Consider the following 23,105-nt stretch of genomic DNA (forward strand, 5'->3'; position numbering starts at 1 on the left):
AAAGACACTTGGAAAGCCAAACCTGTGCTGAAAGTAACAGGAAAAAGATTGTGTTAGTTTAAATTGTAAGACCAGACAGTTACCCAGGAGCTTTTAGAAGAGGTATTCAACTTTATAGCACAAAGCTGTTCCCATGATCATGTACTGTACATTTATTTAGCCAGCCAGGTACTCTATAGAGTGACAAAGTTGGAGGGAAGAACGTTTTTCTGACCAAAACTCTGGACGTGGCGAGGGGGTTCCCTGGCACTGCTGCCTCATGCAGCACACAGAAGTCGTTTCCACATCCGTGAGGTCGGAAAGTGGTGACTTTGCCACTAAAAACGCTTTGGGAACTAAAGGTGAAAAGTTGTGTATGGGGAAGTAACTTTGGTGTGGTGCATGAATCAGGCGGTGGGCTGAAAGGGTTAAGTATTCATCATTAAAAATTACAGCTGACATTTTCTTCTCGGATGGAACGGAGCTGGCGTGCCGCCGGTCACCGGTGAGAGCGGGGGTGACATCCAAGGAGGGATGGGACTCATCCAGCCCCAGCGGCTGCCCAGAGCCGGCTGCGGTGCGCCGGCAGAAAGGCAAGGGACGGGGATGTTCCCCGAAAGGACGGTAAAACCAAAATACCCTAAACTTGCGGAATGGGGGAGAAGACACAGCCTCGCTTAAGGAGAAAAAAGGAAAAAAAAGTGTATGAGAAGCCAGCCCCGCGATACGCCGGAACGCGCGGTGGTGAAGCGCGATCCCGCCTGTCCGATCGCCGCCAGCACCGGGCGGACGGCCATCCATCCGCTCGCCCCCCGCTCGCCCCCCGCCGCCCGCCGGGCCCGCCCGGCCGCTGACGGCGCCGCTCTTGGCGCAGGCGCATCCGGGGCGCGGGGGGGCCGGAGCGGCGCCGCGCCCTCGCTCCGCGTCCCGGGCGGTGTCTCAGCGCAGCCATGTCTGGCGGCGCGGGGCGGCGAGGCGCGCTCGGGCGGCGGCGCCCTCTGTGAGGCGGCGGCGGCGGCGGACGAGCGGCGGCAGCGGGCATCCATGTCGGCGGGCAGGGATTAGCGCGGCGGGCACCCAGCCGAGCGGAGGGGGCGGCCGGCCCGTCGCCCCTTCCCGCGGGGTCTCCGGCGGGAGCGAGCCGTACCCGGCTGGCGGGGGCGGGTGGACATGGCTGACCGGAGCGCGCCGAGCTGCCACCTGCGGCTGGAGTGGGTCTACGGCTACCGGGGTCATCAGTGCCGCAACAACCTCTACTACACGGCGGCCAAGGAGATCGTCTACTTCGTGGCGGGGGTCGGCGTGGTCTACAGCCCCCGGGAGCACCGGCAGAAATTCTACCTGGGGCACCAGGACGACATCATCAGGTACCGCCGGCGCCGCGCGCCCCGGGCCGCATCCCGCCGCGGGCTCCGAGCTCCTCCGGCCGTCCCGGCCCCGCAGCCCGCCTCGTCCCCCCGCGCTCCTCCCTTCCCCCTGCAGCGGGGCGCGAGTGTCCCCCGCCGCCGCCTGCCCCGGGTGCCGAGCCGGGCAGCGCCGGTGATCCGCGTCCCGCCGGTGCTGTGGGGATCTGGGCAGCGGACCGAAATACATCAAGGACAGTCAGCGCTTCCTCACCGCCCCCCCCGCCCGGGCTTCGCCGTGGGTAGAAACAGCCTGGAAAAGGCTTTTAGCTGTCGGATTTAATCAGCCGTGTTGTGTGTCCCCCACTGCCGCCGGTGTGCGGTGCCGAAACTTGTGCGGGCGCCTGTGCCCGGCGCGGCAGCCCGAGGGTCGCCGCTCGGTCCCCGGCCAGCCCTGAATGTCAAAGGGCCGGCGGCAGGAGAAGCAGTAATCGCGTGTGTGCCCCGGGGCACTTGGGCTGCGGAGGAGGTTAATCTGTAGCAGGTAGACCTTCGTCTGGTGTTTAAAAGGCGACGATTACATGGGGAATTAGTGGCCTGCCTGTAACTCACGCAACTTTTAGGGTAATCTTAAAAGAGCAGCCTTTCTTGAGAAGTTGAGGCTTCTTCTGCAGCTCAGTAGTTCACTTGGCAGGGAATGTTATCGGGTGCTGAGTCCGTTAAAAAAATTAATTACAAGCTGATGTTGCAGAAGTAATTTCTTTTATTTATTTCCACTCCAAGGATGCTTTCGTAAGCCTAGCAGTGTTGTGAGATCAATGAGAGAATTTGAGGAGTATGAAGGGCAGATGTGAGCCTGAGTCATCAATCTTTTCCCTTCCAGTAGGTGTCATTGCAGATGGATTTAAAATTCTGATTTCCTTCGGTCTTCCTGTTGGGGTAAGAGCTAGCAGTAGATACTTTTTGTAGGTTTTACAGCACAAAATTTGTTTTTATGATGCTTAGTGCGCCAAGGCATACCTTCTGTATGTGTTACTCATGAGTAACAGGTATTGCCTGCGGAGAGCAGAATAGATGCTATGTCTTTCATTTAAGCTTTTAGCCACACTAGAAAACTTGGTCATAATGGCCACTTTCCCCCTTTGTTTAATCTTCTTCTTGAAGAAATTTAAATAGTTTTAAAGTATGGCTGTGAATGTTCCTTAGAAGGATGTCACTTCCATAGTATATTTCTCTTTAGTGCTAAATATGTGGAGAAAACGTAGACAATGTACCATTGTAGACCATTGTACTAGGGATGTTGGATCAGGAGTTTGAATCACCGTTCTTTCGATCACTTAATGTTTTAACACTCACTTCAATCCAGGAAAAACTGTTTTCTTAAGAACTGCTAGCCATCTATGATGTCAAGTGCTGTGGGAAATCCAGATCTGCAACTTGCTATTGTGCTAAGGAAGCAGTGGCTCGTTGCTCGTTCTAAGATCGTGGTAGTGTAATATTACACATTTAATGCTGTGTATTCATGAGTGCTTTCGAATAACACTGTTTGTTTCAGCAGCACGTCTTGTAGCATAAGAATTACATGGTTTTGAGCTACAACTCTGCAAGTTTTTTGTTTGCATGTGGTAACAGTTTCTTGCTCAGTCTCTCTCAGTTTTGGAGCAGTGTGTTACATTTGGCCAAAATGTGACAGAATTATTTAGAATAGTACTGAACAAAAAAAAAAAAAAAAAAAGAAAAAAACATCTTCTCTAAGCTAACAGAAGAGAAAGACTATGTCTGGTTTGTGTGAGTTTGTACTTTGATTTGAATGGTACCATGGCCCAGCATAGTGGAGTTTCTGCTCTGATTTGTATTGATGTGAGAATATAATTCTAAGTATGTTAAAGCGTTACAGGTTTATGCAGTTAGAATTTTGCATGCTTCTTAAATGCAAAAGCTATACAGAAATATTAGTATGCTTAAAGAAGAATGCTTGATTTCAAAGCAGCATGGCTATTTCTAATAGTAAGATTAGACTTGCAGTGATCAGTCTTCCATTTGCTACTTTTTCTGAAGTGCAACATGGTACCTTTTAAATGCTATCTCACACTTTTTGTGACTAAACTTGAGTACCTAAACATGTTAGTTACCAATATTTAAAGGAGTCATAGGAAGGTCAAATATAAAAAAAAAACCACCAAACAAACAAAACACCAAAAAGCAGGTGCAAAAATGGGATTATATAATACAGTAGTCAGTATTGCTAAATTTTCTCTCTGAAGATAAACTCAACTGTTGTATTGCAGAAGAATTAATATGTTTTGTGCTCTGATAGTCTCAGCAAGTACTGTGAATGCTGAGATATTGGGGATTTTTTAGTGAAAGCAATGGGAGGATTGAGTGTCTTTTTAAAAGCATGGGATCTCATTTGTAAAAGCAGTTCTGGTGTCTGAAAATCTTATGTATTTAAAGACTCAAACTTTCATGAGCTTAGCTCCATAGCTACAAGGGCCAAGCATAAATATTGCTCACTACATGGTAATATTATGAGTACTCTTCATTATGAGAACTTTTGTATTTGGACGACATTGTAATTGTAAACATCAATCAGGAGAGAGGAACTGCAGTTCTTAAGTCAGAGACCATGTCTTTAGTAGTAGGAAACACTATTGGAGTAATCGACAGTCATAGGACATTTTCCATTGGAAATTTCTAACACTCACAGTTAGCTTTTGTTCTGCTTTGAAGTTTTACCTCCTTTTGTTGAACAAAACCCTGAAAACCTGCTGTAAGATTTTTTATAAGATTAAAAGTTTTAACATAATTTATTTGCAGTATAAATTCCTAATCTTAATTTTCATCACAGTGTCTACGCCCCAAAGCCCTCAGCCTCAGTTAACTGTATGGTGAAAGTAAGAGAGCTCTCTTTCAGTGTTTTGTCCCTCAGATCTATTGAACACTCTTTTGCACTAGAAGAGAGTAATTAGAATCAGTTAGAACCTCTTTTATTAGTCTGTTTTGGTGGAGTTTTTAAACTGAACAATCTCAGTTATAATCCATTTTTAAAAGTACTTTTCTTGCTTTCTGGTGAGCTTTTGCTTTTTATATTTTGCTAATATAATATATTGCTTTCTGAGAATTAGTTTCCAGAAATCAACTCACTATTCTGGAGGATACAGTAACATGTTTTCAATCTTACTTGTCTTCCATTTCTTATGTATTTGCATATTTTTATTGTTGAGGTCCAGGATGTATGTGAACACTTGTGGAAAGTGTCACTTAGATGCAGAAGTGCTTTGGAAATTTACATGTTTTGGGAGTGGTGATAACTGAGCTTCTTGCATTTTTAGGAGTAAATAAGGAGAAAAATCTTATACATGAAATATCAGGTGACTTGCTTTGATCTGTTGCCAGCAATGTAACTTGGATGTCTGCTGTGTTTGCAGAAGATAAGTTCCGCTGTCCAGCCTTGGCTGTGTATGTGTAAGCGATAGTAATATTGAGTGAAAATGCAAGCTATTCCTACAAAGCTGCTGATTTTAAGTGTGTGTTCTCTAGCATTTCATGAATCACCAAACTAACTTGTGATGTCTACAATGCTGTGCTTTCTAGTAGATGAAGAAGAAATAGTATCTTTGTGTGTTTAGGTTAGATCTTAACTTCGTTCTCTCCATAATTTTATTGATTTGGAGGATCATAAGTTATTTAATGTAGGCTGTTCTTCCCATGTCAGAGAGACCTTATGGGGATTGTATTTAAACCTGATCTGTATCAAGGTTTCAGAAGATGCTACCTCAGACAGAGTATTAACTTGTCATACTGTAAAATTCATCCTCCTGTTGAGGCTCCTTATTTGTCAGGGCTAGCTAAAACATATTTATGCTTTTTTTTTTTTTAATGTAAAGTGACAAAATTTGAAACCCTGAACTTATCCCCCTTTTTAAATGACTGTCTACTGGCAAAAGCCTTTGATGTCACTAGGACAATTCTCTATACTGACATGCTCCAAGGAGACCTCTGACATGCTCCAAGGTGACTTGTAGAATAATTTTTCCTTTTGATGCATTTTTTTTGCTTCTTTCCTTTTTTCCCCCCCTAATGTTAGCCCTGTGACCATCTTTTTTGTGAGATTCAGAGTACTAGGAATTAACTTTTCATCTGACATTGATGATACAATTGAAAAATAAAATTGAAATGTAAGGTTAAACCAGTGCATCTTTTTGAGATCTCTGGTAGACTCGGCAGAAGTGCATGTTCTGCCTTCTGTGATGTCTGTTCTGGATTTCAAACTTTAGCACTTAGTTGCAGTTCTCCTTTTGCACCATTATCTTTATGCTGACACAAAACAATTGCACAACTGTGCTGGTCCCAGAAAAACGAGGAATTAGCTTCTCTGTCAGAAGGAGACAAATGAGAAAGACTTGTTATCCCTGTCCTACTTTTTTAATATCTGTCATGTGAGCTAGCTGGCAAATAATAGTGCTTTTGTATATTCTTCTTAGAACTTTATCACTGTGACTGCTTGATTAAGATCTTTGTGGTACATTCAGGTTTTGTTGCTTAAGATAGTAGCTGGCACATTTTATGCTAGTAAAAACTTGAATCTCTGCTGATAATGTCATTTATAGCTGTGCTGTTGAGCAACCATAGGCTGTGTCTAATAAGTTCATTTCCCTTCTTGTCTAAAGTCTGTGTATTTTTCCTTGTCTTGGACTAAGCTGGGGAAAAGAAAGCATGCATGGTTTGCCCTAGGACTCATGCAGAATTCTGCTTTTAGGACAAACATAACTTAAAAAATTATTCAGAAAACATTGGAATTCTTTACTATTAGGAGTTCTAGTACCAGAAACTAATCAATACCTTGCTACAAAGACAGAGGAGAAAGAAATGGTTCTACTTTCAGTTTGGTTAAAATGTGGTTCTTTTCCCACTTTGTGCCCCTCTGTATCCTACACTGCAGAGCAGTGTATTGCATGTTGACAAGGAGCAGAGGTATATGCAAGAGACAGGTAGAAAGCATGGCAGAGCACTGTCTGTATTCTCACAGAGATAGGGTGTGGCTGTTTCCAACAAAACAGTTGGCTTGTCTAAATCATGGCTTTTCTTAAGACGATTTTTCTCCTTGCTGTGAACTCTGGAGGAATTAATCGAACTTTGTTTCCCAAGGAACAAAAATAAGCAGCCAAACCTCTGACCACTAAACTGTGGTCTTTCTAGGCAGTTTATTTAAGACTGTCACCTTTTTATATTTAAAATTTCAGCTCATGCTACAGGAGATTGTCCTGCCTGAGATACTGTGATTTTGTTCCTATATTCCAAGGCAAAAGAAACCATTTCTTTTTAGTGTCAACATTTCTTAGGTTCTAGTGAAAATCAAAATCACTAAAATCATCTCTGCTCTCTGGTGTTAGTGCTGTCTGCCAACTCCAATTTATCCACTTATTGTTGCACCCTGATTGTTAGTCTAACCATCAACATCTAAGAAATTGTTGGACTCTGTCAGCTGCTTTCTAAGACTGCTCCTAGATAATGCTTTCTGGGAGGCAGGTCCAGCCTTCCTCTGTGTGGCTGTCATCTGTGGTTTGCAAACAGAAATTCTAGCAGTGCAGTGATTAGTCACATCCTACTTTTGAATGGCAACAGATCTTTTCCTCACCCTCCCTTTTCATTAACTATGCATTGTAATGACTTTGGATGACCTGCTGTTGGACTTTTTTAGTAAAGATGCTGTGTATTTCTACCCACTTGTATCATTCTGCCTCTCTTTGATCCCTTTTCATTAGATTCTAGTAATAAAAAAAAAATTATGAAAAAAGAGATCTCCTCAGAAAAAGAGCCACACAGGTTTCACAAAACATAAAGGGAAATTACTTTGTTTCTTTATTTTCTATTCCCCAATTAGTCTGACACCCTAAGATTCATCCTAGTTCTCAAAAAACCTCAACAGTTGAAAGAATTGAAAATTGGGGTATCTGCTGTCAGGTTTATTGTCCTGTTCTTGTCTGGAATAAATGGCATATGTTTCTGACCTGACTCCAGATGACAGTCAAGCACAAATGTTAAGCAGTAGATACTAGGTACAGCTACAAAATTTTGTCAGGTGGAATTCTCGTAATTGGTTTGCTAGCAGATCTGTGTATTTTCAGTAGGAATTTCATGATTAGTTATGTATTTTGGATTTCAGGGAATGTAACTGAATGAATACCATGGTGGCCACATCAGGAAAAATTTCTTAATTATCATGTGCACACTCTTCTGTCTTTTGAATTATGAAGTGACAGAGGAAAAAAGCTTCAGCATGTTTTGGTGAGGAATTCTTTGGATGCACTTGAATTCTATGCAGTCCAGATCTTTTCTTCTAGAAGAGAACTCTGTTGTTTATTCATTTGCAGAAAGGTAATCCCCCAAACTATATCAATAATTATAGCCAGTGAAGAAGGCCAGTCATTCCCCTTTGTAATCTCTAATAACTGTACTGGAGGAAAGCAGGAGTAAAATCCATTTTACAGTTATGCTTCAAATGTGAAATGGATTATGCATAGAAAAACCTCAAAATGTTGCTTGTCTAATACTTAGGAAACATACAAGGTGCATACAGTCTGGATTATTAGGTATGGTGTTAGGAAACCAGTCTTTGTGCTTAAGTCCCAAAGAAAGTCCTTGGTAGGAGTATTCCCCCTTGACTCAGTACTGGCGAGGCTGCACCTGGTGTACTGTGTGCAGTTCTGGCCTCCTCAGCACAAGAGACATGTGGAGCCACTGAAGAGAGTCTGTTGAAGGGCCATGAAGATGATAAAGAATCTGCACCATCTCTCCTGAGGAAAGGCTGAGAGAGCTGGGACCATTTAGCCCAGAGAAGAGAAGGCTCAGAGTGCATCTGATCAATGTATATAAATAGCTGAAGGGAAAGTGTAAAGAAGATGGATATAGGCTCTTTTCAGTGGTGCCCAGTGACAAGTTGAGTGAATTTCCAACCAAAAATAAAAGCTGGAGACCCAAGCTGAACAGTGGGAGTTTCCAGAATCGGGGGTTCTGTTCGAAAGCTTCATTGTTTCGACTACAAACATTAATTTATTATCGTCTTCCCATATGCAAATTCAAATAAAAATAATCTAATGTAAATCTAGTTAAGGAAATTATTTTTTACTTAAAGAAAATTAGGCACGAATAGTAGATCATGGGGTTTTGATCTGCAATAGAATGTTCACTGTGAAACGAAATACCTTTAATAGTTCATTTTCTGTAACAAAGAAGGGGCTTTGGGGTATGTGCTGCTGGGTTTCTGCTCAAACATAGCACCTGGGGTTCATTCCCCATTCACACTTGATGAGGAAACCACGTTATTGCTTCAAAGGATGAAAGCAACATAATGCTAAAATCATGTAAAGTGTAGCATCCTGAGAGGTTGATTACAGCAACTCAAATCACTTGAACAGCTTAATTCACCAAGCTGTTGTATTTTGATAATAATCTAGTAACGCATTTTTCTTTTCTGAATATGACATTTTGAGGAATTGGTTTCTCTTTTTCCCCAGAAAGTTTAAATTTCCAACTGAAAAATCAAGTCTTCTATGCTTATTCTTTGGGCCTGTATGGTGTCATGTTTCTTTTGTTTATACTAAAGATAAATCAATTGACTCATTTTATCATCTCTAGATGATCTTTTTGTGCATACTCAGTTTATTTCCCTTCATGAAAGAAGTCATGACTTAATAGAACCTCAGTTATGTCATAATTAAACTCAGCAGTCCTCCTGTAAGCCTCTATCTTAAGTATCTTCTGTCTGTCAGTCAAAATGGCATTTCTTACAGCAGAAGAATTGCTCGGACAAGGGGTGAGATAATTACCCTGCTGACCATTTTATGTCATGGTTCCCAAGAGCAAAGTCCCAGTTAAACTCTGTCCAGCTTTTCATGCTAAGTGACCTCAAATTGACAAGTGTGTAAAAGTCTGAAGGGAAAATTTGGTTCATATCTTAAACAGAGCAGAGGGAGAGAGGAAAGATGATGTGCCTTTTCCTTGGGGAAAGCAGAGTTTTTTTGGTAGTTCTAGACCTGTTCTGGAACATATTATACCATCTGTAAGATGTTTTTTGAGAGATTTACTGTTGAATCTTCATTACAAATTTTTTTTACCGAGAGTTTTGTACATCATCTTTAAAAAAATATCTTTTTCTTGGATTTAGTTTTATAAAATGAAATATTTTAGAAATGCAGAATAAAATATTTCCTGGATTGTTTGAAGTGAGACTAGAATAAGCCTGTTGTTTAATATACACCTGCAGACAGTTGACAGTACAGTTTATTTTTCCTAATTAAAACTGCACGGATAGAAGTATTAAAAATATCTGGCCAGAACTGAACATTTAAAATATACTAGAAGTTGATTAAAGTAGATCAACACAGCAAGGAGCTACAGGCTTAGGAGCTTGCCTTTATACATTGTGCTTTTCATAGCCAGCAGTCACATCACCTTCTGATCTGATTCTGTCAGTGCTCACAGGCAGGGTCAGGTCAGGTCAGTACTTAAATGGGAAAACGTCTTGATGCTGTAGAAAATGCTTTTCTTGATTTGGTACTTGGGTCTTTTTCTCAGAACTATTGCAACAACTTGAGACTCTAGGGCAGTGTCTGAGAAGAACAGGAGATGTAACCAAAGGCTTAATAATACTTGATTCTTTAAATTTTCAAGTATTTCTGCAGATTTTTTGAGATCTGCCCTAATCTTTTAGTTTTTCCAACTTGCATTCAAAGAAGTTATGTTTCTACTTACCTATGTTTTCAATGTTTCAATTTGTTAGTCATTCTCTTGATATAGGGAGAAAAGTAGATTATGTTCCTGGTTGATTTTTTTAACAGCATTATAGGGTTAAATTACTGTGTTTGCAGTGTTACGATGATAGTGATAGGCAATAACTTAGCATGTTTCAATACAATTGAGTTGTTGATGTGTTTTATCCCTCTCTAATTGTTTCAGATTGAGAACCATAGTGTACATGCTATGTATGACATATCAAAAAATCAGTTTAGATTTTACTGTAATTAATAACACAAGCATTGTAGGCTTATTAAAAGATACGTGTGCTTGAAACAAAACCTGATATAATTACAAAAAGATGTTTCTAGATTTATGTCATCTACAATTTTGGGGTTTTTGAAGTTTAAGCTGTCAGTGACATTAAGCTAAAAAATCCGTAGAATTTACTTTTACTTTTTATAGTATCTCAAGTGGGTTTTTTTACTTCAAGATGTAGTTTACCTGGTTTTTCAGAATATTATTATACAACTTACAGAGTTGTGTTTGTGATTTAGGACTTTCGTTTAGCATCAAGGACTTCATAGGAAAAATAATTTATTATTCATAAAAGCACCAAAGGTGTCTAGTCTGTACTGATAAAGATTAGTCCTGTGCTCACATTAAAATTTAGGTTTGTTAATATATATTTAAATTATAGTACTATTATAGTATAATCAAGGAAATTGGTTTATTCACAATATATTTATTTGACTTGGAATAATCTATTGGTTTTGCTATATTCACATGGTAAGCAAAGCTATTGAGCACTTGAAATAACCTGAAAAGAAAGCTATAATTTTCCTTGAACTACGGTAGCAGAGTTTGAAAGCTGCTATAACAATGTTAATAATTTGGTTGAATGTTTAACCTAGATGGTATTGAATGTTCTCATCAAAATACATGTAGTCAAGATTTTCTGCCCACCGAGGTTCTGGTGTGTCATCTGGTGTAGTGTGGATTTCCCCTGGTGCACCAGTGAAGCACCTTACAGAATGTCATGGATGCATAGAAATCACTTCCATTAGGGCACAGATTGCTCTGATTACTTCACTGGCTACAAAATGCTTCCATTTCTACAAGAAATACCCAATATCATTATTTGCATTGCTGTTGTAGCTATTGCCATAGTAATAGACTTTGAAAATGCAGTGGTTGATTTGCACAAAAAAGGTCAGAATCAGCTAAGATTGCCTGAACACTTGGTAGCAAGAGGTATGATTGAATTTGTCAGCCAGGCTTATGATACCTATCAGTTTTATATTGCAAAAGATAGAAACCACAAAGAATTCCAGTCTGTGCACCATCTGATAGCACCACTACTACTCTGCATTTAAAGCAAGGTGTCTTTGTGAGAGCACTTCTGTTAGAAAAGCAGTTTTTCTTGTTATTTTACCTAGCTGCCAGAGGATACCTGCATTATTAAATCTCCAAAGAAATACTATATCTTTTCTTCAGAATAGCTGTCCTCAGCCTAGCTGCAAAAGACTTTCCTTTAACTGGAAATCCTCATTACTGTTGAGAGGCTTCCTGGTGAGCTCCTTTTCTTTTCCATAAGTTCTGTAAGATGGTGCCTGATGCTTATTCTTCTGTGAAGGCCCTGGGTATTCAGACATTACTTCAGAAAATACAGTGAACAATCCTTCCACCCATTTTTCATAGGTTTCTAATTTCATTTCACTGCTTGATCTTCCAAGCCTTTTCAGAGAAGTTCCTTTATAGTGCCTATTGCTTTGGGCTGCAGACAGGATGGATCAAGACTTGTATCTGTATGCAAAGGTCAGTCTGATTCTTTTGCTTTAAAGGCACACGTCATATTAGCAAAAAAAACCCCTCAGAAATTCAAATAACACTCCCAAAAACCCATCCCAAAACCAAACCGTCTAGTCTAATAGCGACATTCAACCTCTAATTTTTCAAATATTTGTGGGGTCATCTTTGATAAATATTCGTAGAGGCTCCTTTTTTGGGGGTTTGAATTAAAGAATAGAGGGAAATGTGTCCAGAGAGTGAATGCCATAACTTTGGAGCAAATAATATCAGTTTGAACAAAATTATCAGCTTTAGAGGTACCTGGAGTAGTACTTCTACCAATGGTTAAGCCAGATCTATGACAGATTATGTTTAGGGAAATTTTTCATTTCCCTTTTGGACTGTGTTGACTATAGGATGTATTACACCTTAAACTTCCTTTGGCTTCTTATGAAGTGTATTGATAAGATAATATTTAGCATAAAATTACATGTAAATAAAATGCTTGATTAAAGTGAAGAATTCAACTGAAAGAAGAGAAACAAAACTGAGGCAAAGGACCAGACCTAATAATAAAGAAAACGTGTCCAAGCTGAAAATCATCTTTATAAATTGCTCATAGTTACATTGAAATTGTGTTCTCACCTCTAACTCACACATTTCACTCCTGATTGCTTACTGTATTTTTTACTTTATCACAATTGAGAATGAAATTTGTAGATATGACATAGTTTTATAACAATATTCTAAAAGAGTGGGTGAAAAAGTACTGTTTTACTGCTTTGATTTTTTCTAGCTATGAGGTACATTTATTGTGACTAAATCTAGTTTGATATTTTAAAAATAGCAGTTACCCTTCACTTTTCTAAACCATACAGTTATCTTATTTCAAGAACAAAGCTTCTGAGAATGTCAGACTGTGATATAGGTGAATGTAAGCATTTTATATACCTACTACTGGGGAAGAAAACCCAAAATGTATTTAAAGGTAAAAATCACTTTAAAAAGTGGTGCCTTTTAGTCATGGTGGTTAGATGTCTCCATTTTATCAAGACAGTTTGCATGCAGAATGTGTGGATTAATTCTATGTTTTGGTTAGCTGACAACAGTAAAACCTTCTCCTGACTTTTAGAACTATGCTAATCCCTGTTCCCTGCTTATAATCTCTCTACAAGAGCAAGCAAGGTGAATGATGCTTTATCTTAGATCAAGACAAGGCATCTGACAGCATTTGGAAATTGCCTGAAGATTTATTGTGGCAAATGTGACATTTTAAGTTAAATAGCCTACTGGAGTACTTGGGGAAATAACAGGGATATTTGAAGAACTGGTAAATATTTGGTTAGGGTTTTTGTTTTAGATCAAGGTGGCACATGAGATGATATTTGTGGTTTTAGTTACAGATTCCTCTTTTGCTTACTGTTTTTTCAATTGCTGTTTCTTCTGCCATAGAAATCAATACCACAAAAATGAATAGCCTTTGAGACACAATTCAGCAGTAATTTATGAATAGTCATGATTTTCTATTTTGCAGGTTACAGCATGTGCTTATGAGAATGGGTATAACATTACATTACGTTCTTCATTGGGATTGGTCAACTGGATCAGTATTCTTGAGATAAACATAATTTTTAAGCAGAAGATTTATATTATCTTGAAAGTGTTACACATGAATGCTCTTTATCCGTCTTCTTGTTAGTGGTTTTTAGTAATTAAGTTTGTGAACCCACGTGGGTGACATCTTTCATTGCCTACCAACTACACATTGACTTCTGAGGCTCTTGAGTTTTCCTATGCTTCTTTCCTGTTTTGTTTATGGTTCTGGTACATGTGGGGATTTTGTTTGTTTTAGGAGATGATCTTTTGTGTAAATACTTTCATGACCTCTATCGCATTTTTGTAGTTTTTTTCTAAGCAGGGGTTCAGATGTTGTCCCAACTTTAAGTGGCATCCTGGTTATCTTCACTTTTCTGGGTACAAAGTTAGATGCCAGGAGGGTAAATTTGAGACAAGTGTTACAGATATCCTTGACTTTTTTTTTCTGTAAGAAAACACCTCTGTCGAACACCTGCAGCACACCTGTAGGCCTGATATTCTCAAGAACTCCTGAAGAAATCTAGTGTATCTGCAGTCTCCAGGGCTGGAAAGAGAGTGTTCTCTTCTGCTCTAAACCTTCTTTAGTTGGTTAATGAAATACAGTCAATTGAAGCACAGAATGTAGTCCTTATCTCAGCTTTTTTTCAATAGCAACTCTGCCACTGCCTTCTTCCCACCATTCCTTACTTGAAGCCAACTGCTAATTTTGTCAGGATAACCCTTCTGTATAAAAGAACAACCTTTCAAAAACTGTCACTAATTATGCTGTGACTCCACTCAGATATTCAGATGATAAGTTCTTGCACATTCAGAGATTTTCATTAGTATGTCCCATAGGAGAGAAGACTGAATAGCTGTTTAATATACTTGTTCAGAAATATGAAAGAAAATCGTACATTCTCTGATATTTTTTTGCTATGTGATACTAGAAGATCTAGTATAAAGTTCAAAAATAATAGATGGAAGGTTAATGTAGTGGTTAAAAACTGTTGTCAATCTCAAAGGGAAGCAAATGGTAATGACTGGATACAGGGTTGTTCAAAGGGATTTAGTGGTAGTGAAAGATTTAGAAATAAGAAAATTTTGTATGTCAAGCAAGTTTATTAGTTAACTAGTACAGTCAGAAGCATCCAAAATAACCTTTCTTTGAAAAGAAGCTTTTGAAATGGTCTTGGCTAAGGAATTTGGAGTAAGTGCTTCTCTGACCTTAAATAATTTATTCTGTAGATTTCTAATTCAGCAATGGAATGAGTCTCTGTGTACTGAAAAATGAGTAATTTTAACTGTGATAAGAACTTTTGCCATTTCGTTTCACTTTCTAGGCTGTATTTCATTACAAAATTTAGCTGATATTAATTCTGATCTGATTTTATAGACATACTTGTCTCAGTTTCCCATAATAATAACAGCATGATAATCTTTACTTAAGTAGTTTCCTAGCTTATAAACTGGCTAGGATGGGAAATCAGTGTTTCCACTTTAATTTCAGACTGCTGTTGGTTTAGACTGTTGGTTTTTTATTCTGTGATAATTTTGTAGGTTTGCATGCTTTTCACCACATGTGTTCAGGAGTGAAGGACTGCTTTTGAGCTTTGTGACTGACTAACGAAATCATTTACTAGTACTTCCTGATTTGTTAAGGGATCTCTTTTGTGTCATCAAACCTTGTGACCCAGAGGAGCTGAACAGCTGCACTGCCCCCCTGCTAAGTTACTGACAGCTAATTGCACTTCTTCTCTCCACAGATCTGGCACTTCTGGTTTCCTTTTCTTCTTCTATTTTTTTTTTTTTTGCTTGTTGCTAGTTATAGGGGAATCATGTTTAACAGTTTATGTGTAATAATGGTTTAAATAATTGGTCTTAAGTCCATGCATTGTCTCATGAGGAAAGAAGGTGAGTATTTTTTTAGGTGGGATTCTCACTTCAGGTTTTAGTATGTCATATCATTGTACCAGCAGTTCTTTAATATGAATAGCTAATAAAGAATAACAGAACATTATCTTAGCAAATTTATCTCCAAATGATTCTGGAGTATATGATATTTCTAACTTTCATGTGAGAAGATTTTTTAGCTAGGAGCATGTAAGTAATTTTGCTGTCTCCTTTTACAAGGGGCATATTAGAGAAAAAAAGTCCCTCCGATTGTGAAAACCCTGTGATTAAATTGTCAAGATCATGAGGAATTTGTAAAAATCCAGCAACCCCACTCAAACTATGAGTTCTCTGACTGACACTGGCTAAAACATTCATATTTGAAAAGAAGGGGAATATCTTTATTTTTAATCAGTTTTCCAGAGATGATAACTTAATAGAAAACTGAAGCCAATGCCTTTCTCAGCAGTGGAGAGCATGACAATGCAAGACAAAAATGGACATCTTCTTAAAGGGGCATGGAGCTCCCAGAGTCTTTTTACTCAATTCTCGTATTCAATGAGTTGGGAACTTTGCATCAGTGTTGCTTTACTCACTCTCTGACTCTTTCCTTCTCGTTGAAGTTTGTCTGTTTGGTTTTTTTTGCCCCCTCTGTGGAGTTTAGGAACAAATAGAAGCCCAAAGCAATCTTTAGTATTCTCTGGGTTGTTTATAAATGTTTCTTGTTAACCTAAAAACATTCAGATCCAAGAGGAGAAAATATGGAATGGTAATGACATAAAGTGCAGCTGGGAATAACTCATGTACAGTTTGACTTCACCTTCCCTGTCTCCAGTTCAGACTCTCTTATTTTGAAGTTGGATGCTTGTGCAATTTAAGGAATCTTCAGAAAGATGTATTTGACATTATTGGCACAGGGGCAGTAACTATATGGAAGGCCAGTAGTGATGCTCCGTGATGAGTACTTGTTTTGTCTGTGGAGAGTAAGTGTGCTCTGACTTGATGTGTTTAAACTTTGATGAGAGATGTTTGGTGATTATAGCTCTTTCTGCTCAAAGATCTTAAATAGTATGGCAGAAATGGTTTGTAGCTTCTCCTGTTATTCTTCCTGGGAAATATGGATAAATGACAGCAAATAAGAAAATATTCTGAACTCTGTGTAAAATGTCTGTAAACACACCATGAAAATATTTTGCTTTATTTAGGCATACAAATAATTTCATGCTTGAAATTAACTCTTAATTAATAGATGTCTGAGAAGCTTTATTTTACTGCAGTATTCTTTTGTGCATTTTTACTGGTGCCCTAGTTTTATGAAGCTCAGGAGTAGTCACATGAATATATTCTTGGCTTTTCATCCAATATTGTTGCTAAGGAAACATCATCTTTAATACTGTATCCTTGTCTGCAGCTTGTCTGTATTAATCAATGCCTGCTAATGCTCAGCACAAACCAAGTAAAGATGAAAAAAAAATCTTAATTTCTTTTATTATCAAGTGAGTTATTAATGACTGTTTTCCTTCAGGATCCCCTACCACTATAAAGCTCACATGAATTGGAGGGTCTTGTCCATGTCTTTAGTCTAATTCCACACAAAGACAGCATGGTCAGGTTTTTGGTTTTTTTTCATTGAATGCCATTAGGGTTTAATATAATAATCTAACGTTGGTATTGTACAGTGTATGGATCTGGTCAAAATGTTGGGAAATACTCACATATTGTTCTAAAAGGGAGAGAGAACCTTTTTTGTATGCCATTAAAAAGAGGAGCTTGAACGTACCAAAGTGAGAAACATATCCCTTTCCAGTATACTATTAAAACTCTAGTACTGAATTTCATCCCAATTTGAAAATTGTCTAGGAAAAGAGCTGTCATTCAGATATATCAGTGGAAATCTCAGTTCACTACAAGTCCAGCTATTTGGTTTGTTGCAACAGTGACAGGCAAATTGTTTTTAATTTTCTATTTCTGGACTCTTCTGAGAAGTACCAAGTTCTAGAGCCAATTTCAAAATTAATTTGACTTAGCAGTTTGTTAGCTTAATACCTGCTTTTTTTCATGATCACATGTGCCATTTGGACATGTTCTTACATGTCTACTTCTTCAGAGACACAACATTATATCTAACATCTTATGGAAAAGTCCAGGTCAGAAAAGCCAGAGGCAACCAAGAAGGCCTGAAGAACTTGTCTCATTAAAAGTATCTGTTTCCTTTTTTAGACAAGCAGCAGATCTCATTCATCAGCTTAGTCATCCTTCAAGGAAGAGGAAAGAAATCAAGCACCGGTTTACAGTCTAGCTGTGTGGGCTAGATGCAAGCACAGTTTCGGCAGTGTAACCTGCATAGGTCATGCCAGCTCTCATTACCAGCATAGTAAAGGGAACACGAGTCCTCTCCGAGTGCAGAGCTTCTTATGCCACTAAGTAATCTCTTCCTTCCCCATAGGAAAAAAAAAAAAAGTCAAGAAAATACTTGTGAGGGACTCAGTGTACCTAAGCCCACAGGTCCCACACAAATAGATTTGAAAGCTGCCTTAAGAGCTGAGCCGTACTCAGACTTTTTTGCCTGATCTCAGGAACTGAATGGATGAATGGCAAGCAGCTATTGCAGATACCATCCCAGTACTTGCATGATATTAACACCTTCCTAGAGGTGTGTTGAAGATCTTACCTGAGCTATCCAGAGAGAGCTCAAATTCATTGTTTGATCCTCTTAATGGCATCACACCCATGAGTTCATGTAGTCTGTGTATGGCAAGCGTTTATTGTTACTCATTTCTGGGCATCCATTCTAGTTAAGCTTTTTCTTTCTGCCTGAGGAAGCTATTTACAGTGCTTTGCTCAGGGCTGTTCTAACAGTGAACATTCCCAAATACGTGAGTTGTATCGGTGCTTTTACTCTAGAGGTTAGATCAAGATACTGTATTTTTGTATTTATTGCTATGCTTATAGGGTTGCTTGATCATACATAGTCCAATGGAAGATCTGAAAATATAGTGCATAAAATTGGAGTCTAATCCTTGAGTTTTGATGAAGACCCAAAATTTCAGATCCATAATTCTGCATGGTGCCCCATGGGTTTAATAATAGCCAAGACTTGAGCATTAGGGAAGAACACTGTCTTTTTTGTGGCTTATTTGAAAATCATGTCAATAAGTGTGGCAGTTCCTTTGTTTGGTGTTGGCAATAGAAATAGTAGTCCCTTGACTTTTCCCATGCTTCTCTTTGTCATCTCTTCTGATAGCCCATGAGAGAGAATACTTACAAGTAGTACTTTAAGCTGTCCTTCACTCCTTGATTTCTAAGAAAAGATGAGGAAAAGTATTTTCAGGTAGGTGTTTCTTCAGCCTAACAGCTGAACTAACTGCTAACAGCTCTGCTCATCAGTTTCCTTGAAATCTCGCCATATTGCCATTTTTAAAAAAAGCTTGCTGTCTTGAAGTATTTATTATGCATTTATTTTCTTCTTTCAACGACTGTCTAGAAAAGTTGTTAGCAGTTTACTATAGAGACTGAAGTGATAGGAGAAGGACATTGGCAATTCTACAGTGTTGTCTGTTGTGATTAAAATACAGTCTTTGGATCTTAATTTGTGCTGCATTATTATCCCATATCAAGGCAGAATTTAAGCTCAGTTGTTTAAGCCAGTATTTTGTATTGTGATATAGAAAGAACTAATACTGTGATATTGCTATTAGTTATTATTTGCCATTTATTAATTAGAAATAGAGGAAACCTTCTCTATATTCACCTAAGATTCTTCAAATTAAATTAGTTGGTACACTTGGGCTAAGGGCAATGTTCTCCTCTCCTTAATAATGCATTTACTTTTGTCCCTTCCATCTCTAAAGTTGTATTGCATTTCTTTAAAGACTCTGGTCTTTTGTTAAAAACGTACGGAGCTAATTTTTAGTTGTTGGAAATTTTTTTCTAAGGGGTGGTGTGGGGGTGCTTTTGCATGTATGTCTGTCCAGAGTGGCGCCTGAATGTTTTGTTGTAGTTGTGGGGTGGTTTTTGCTTGTCTAAAAATGCACAATGCTCTAGCAGCACGGATAAGGACAGGATTGAAGAGGCTTTGAATCAGATGTGAGACTGCTGTGTTTTTTCTATTTTCCTCTAAGTTTCTTTCTCTTTTTTCTTGCTTGTTCTTTTCACTTCCTTTTCGAAATTTCTTTATTGTCCATTTGGTCTGACCACTCCCTTTCTGTGGTGCCATTCTAAAAAATAGATCATTTTGGATGCAGTGTTTTCTCTCCCTCCAGATGCTTTTCCTTTTTCCTGTGAGTACACCATCTGCCTTTGTGTGCTCTGGGAGATGTGCAGGTGTTAGTCAGGATTAGGTGGCAGAACTGAAGTGAAATGTGATAAGTTTTGCTTGCCAGCTCCTCTCTGCAATGTTTTTTAATTGTGAAGTTGCTCTGTCAAATAAAAAAGAAGGCAAGAACTAGAGAAGCAACTCTGGAAGTGAAGTGAAGGAAATTGGGGAAATGCTGGTTACTTCATCCTGGTGCTGAGGACAATGGGAAGCCGCAAAGAACAGAAATTTTAGTAGAAAAATTTAAAGGTTTAGAGGCTTTTTACCTTTTTAACTTTGAAGCTGGAAGTTCTGCTCAGAGTTGTGTGCCTTTTGGAATTTGTCAAGCAGTATCAACCTTATAAATTACTGTATTAAAACAGAAAAAATATACAAGTGTATTTTATACTGTAGTATAATTTCATGAAATATTAAGCATCTTCTAATGTGGTTTTTTCCTGTGCTTTCTGTATATAGAAGATGTATACATCTTTTGAAATAGATTTTTTTCCTGGTAATTTCCTGATTAGCTTTAACTTTGCTGTTTTGTGTATGTTTATACACTTGCCTTATCTCCACCCTTTGAACTTCATTTATCAAAGCCTGTGTTCAGGTGTAAGGTCATCTTGCCTTTGCAAAGTGCTCACCTTTCTCCTTTCCAAGTGATTCTGAGAAGATAAATATACTTACTGTGTATTGTTAGTGGTTCTGCCCACCAGTCTCTCATGAACATTCATTACCATGGGATTTATTAGGCTAGGAAATTTTTTAGCCAAATTAAACAGCCAGCTTTGGAAATTACATCTTCCTGACTTATATATCATGTTTCTACATCATTTTGAACTGCTGTATCTAGTATGTGTGGAATGTAATCAAGTGGCTTGTTTGGGTTTCTGTTAATATATATTCTTATTTTTCTGTATTACGAAATCTGAATCCTCAGACCTTGTGTCCTCCCTTGCAATTTGCTGGCATAAATAAAATGAATATCTTGCTGACTAACATGTTTTCTAGCTTGGTCCCAGATTTGGCAAAACACTTCTGATGATCCTCAAGTGAATTCTGAAAGGCTGAAATACAAGCTATAAGAAACTTCTCTGCAATGTTAGAAATGCAGAAAGTTAATAATGATTCAAAACCAGCTATGCCCAATTGTTCTATATTAAAATGAAGACCTTTAAGATAATCTTCATCACTGTTCAGTTTACTCATGTCAAGTGTGGTCATTGCCTTTAGTCTAACCTAGTCATGCTTTGGGTGCTGTACAGTCAGTGGAGAGACAGCTCCAGAAGGCTGTCCTCTCATAAAGAGGACATCAAATATTATGTGGAATAAAGAATTTCTGGTTATGTGCATCTCCATTGGTGATTGATGTCTAGATAGTTAAACATTAACTTCTGTTGTCCATCATTTGTGTTTTTAAATTTTAAGAAATAGACGGGAAAAAAAGGCATTTCATTTTGGGCATGAAAATCTGACTTAATTTGGTAAACACTTTTGAAACAGAGGATTAATTACTATTTTGTAATTAATTTAAATGTAGAAGGCTTTTGAAGGTTTTAATTTAAGCAAGTTGTTGTTATGTACTATATTAAGATAATTTTTCTGCTACTGTGGAATCTGTGATACAAAATGAGTTTTTGATAGCTAGTATCAATGGGAGAATATTGTAAACTAATTTTTAGGGGAAATAATTAATGCAACTAACTAGGCAAATACAAAAGTTTCACACAAGAATATTTTATATCTTTTTTTGGCAGCCTTGCTTTGCATCCTGAACGTGTGTTGGTGGCAACAGGTCAAGTTGGGAAGGAGCCATACATCTGCGTGTGGGATTCATACACTGTGCAAACTGTATCTGTTCTGAAAGATGTTCACACACATGGTATAGCTTGCTTGGCCTTTGATTTAGATGGTCAGGTATGTAATTAATATTCTTTTTTCAAATACTTGAGTAAGTTGTTTAGCTGTTAGAAATATTGTCACATAGTATTTCTTAAAAAAAAAAGAAAGTGAATTGTCTCAGGTTTTATCTGATTTTCAAGTATTCTCAAGTTGAGGAAAATAAAATTACATTACTAATGAATGCCAAATACTCACATTTGGCAAGAAAAGTATAACTTCAAAAGCTTTTTGCATGGAGATGAGGTAGTAAGGAGGTTCTTGTGGTTTTTGGGCCACAGTTCAGGGTCAGACCAAATGGCTGGAGATAGTGGTCCTCCCCTGTCAGGGATACATCTTGTGCCCAGAGTGGTGGCAGTCCCATTGTGTTACTCATTGTGGACTCCTTCAGGCAGTATCCCCTTCTCTGTCATCATTTTGCACACACTGGTGGCTCTCCACATTTTGATTGCTTGTTCAGACTCATGTATCCTGGATCTAAGAGTCAAGGAAAAGGTTTTATTTGATTATAATTTTGTTGCTTAGAACATTCTCTGAGTAGTGAATTGGTTCTCAGAGCTGCTGCCTGTAATGGAGATTGTTTTTACCAGACACTTGCTCCTGTGAGTAAAGAGACCTTCTTGTATGATGTATTAGAAATGGAAAATACATGTTAGGTGGCAGCTGAAGAGGTACTAACTGTGAAAATCCTTTCTGGAGATGTGCTTTCCTGATCTATGAAGCGCTTCTTTCCCTCCCACGCAGCCCTGCAGTGTGATACTCAGATTTAGCCATATTCTCAGTTCCTTTTGCTTGCTAAAAAGGTCAATAATATCTGTTAGTTACTGCTTGCTCTCAAGTGAGGATGTATTGTAGAGACCAGCTGCTGTCCTTATTAAGGGAATATCAAATGGAGCTCTACTAAACACAAGGGGAAAACCTAGCTGTAACTTGTTTCTGTTAAAACCTTGTAATTGTTGTAGGAATGTTCTGAGTTTGTTGAAATGACCTCTCATTGTTCAAGAAGTCAGCTTCTAGAGTCAGCTTCTTTCTAGAGCATTGTTTCTACTTCACAGTGATATCTTTCCTCTATATTGTTCTTGTCATGTAAACCTCTCACTTGAATGGCCTTCATAATTTAAGGTCAAGATATATCAGATTAGGATTGAAGTCCCCTAAAGTTTTTTGAGAATGCAGTTAGGCATCCCCTGTGAGTATTGGAGAGTTTTGAGTGTAGATCTGTGATTTGTTCTAGGAGTATCCGGTACTGATTCTTGTGTTTAAAGCCACAAATGATCAGAATAAGGCTGTATAATTTTCTCAGAATTTCCATATGATTGCCTTTTTTGTTGCATTTGTTAGAATTTTGTGTTCTCAAAGGAAAGATGGATACAGGTTTCTCAAGACCTGCATCTCCAGAATTGTCTCCCTATGAAAATACAGTAAAACACAAATCCATTTCAGCAAGATCTGCAAATGTTGGTTTATATCTTGTCCATCCTTTTAAATCCATATTTTTCAGAGTCCTTGACCACGTTGTTTCAGAGTTCAATGTTTGGTATTAAAATATTTATTTGGCATTATTTGGGATTTTGATTTAGCGGAGGAATTCA

The 23,105-nt window shown here is 38.5% G+C and overlaps 2 protein-coding genes across 3 annotated transcripts in view; one reads left to right on the forward strand and one right to left on the reverse strand.

Moving 5' to 3' along the window:
• The window catches only part of ZC3H14 (zinc finger CCCH-type containing 14), a 503,257-nt gene that overhangs the window by 369,643 nt on the left and 110,509 nt on the right, over positions 1-23,105 (reverse strand). The gene's annotated exons all lie outside the window — the stretch shown is intronic.
• Positions 937-23,105, forward strand: part of EML5 (EMAP like 5) — a 103,700-nt gene continuing 81,531 nt past the window's right edge. For both annotated transcript variants that reach the window (XM_085061588.1, XM_085061589.1), the window contains exons 1-2: positions 937-1,346; positions 21,372-21,531. In XM_085061588.1, coding sequence (XP_084917714.1) covers positions 1,150-1,346; positions 21,372-21,531 — 357 coding nt within the window. In that variant the 5' untranslated portion in view covers positions 937-1,149. The remainder of the gene's footprint in view (positions 1,347-21,371; positions 21,532-23,105) is intronic.

This window comes from Lichenostomus cassidix, chromosome 5 (assembly GCF_008360975.1).
Source record: "Lichenostomus cassidix isolate B80296 chromosome 5, HeHo_3.0, whole genome shotgun sequence".
NCBI lineage: Eukaryota > Metazoa > Chordata > Aves > Passeriformes > Meliphagidae > Lichenostomus > Lichenostomus cassidix.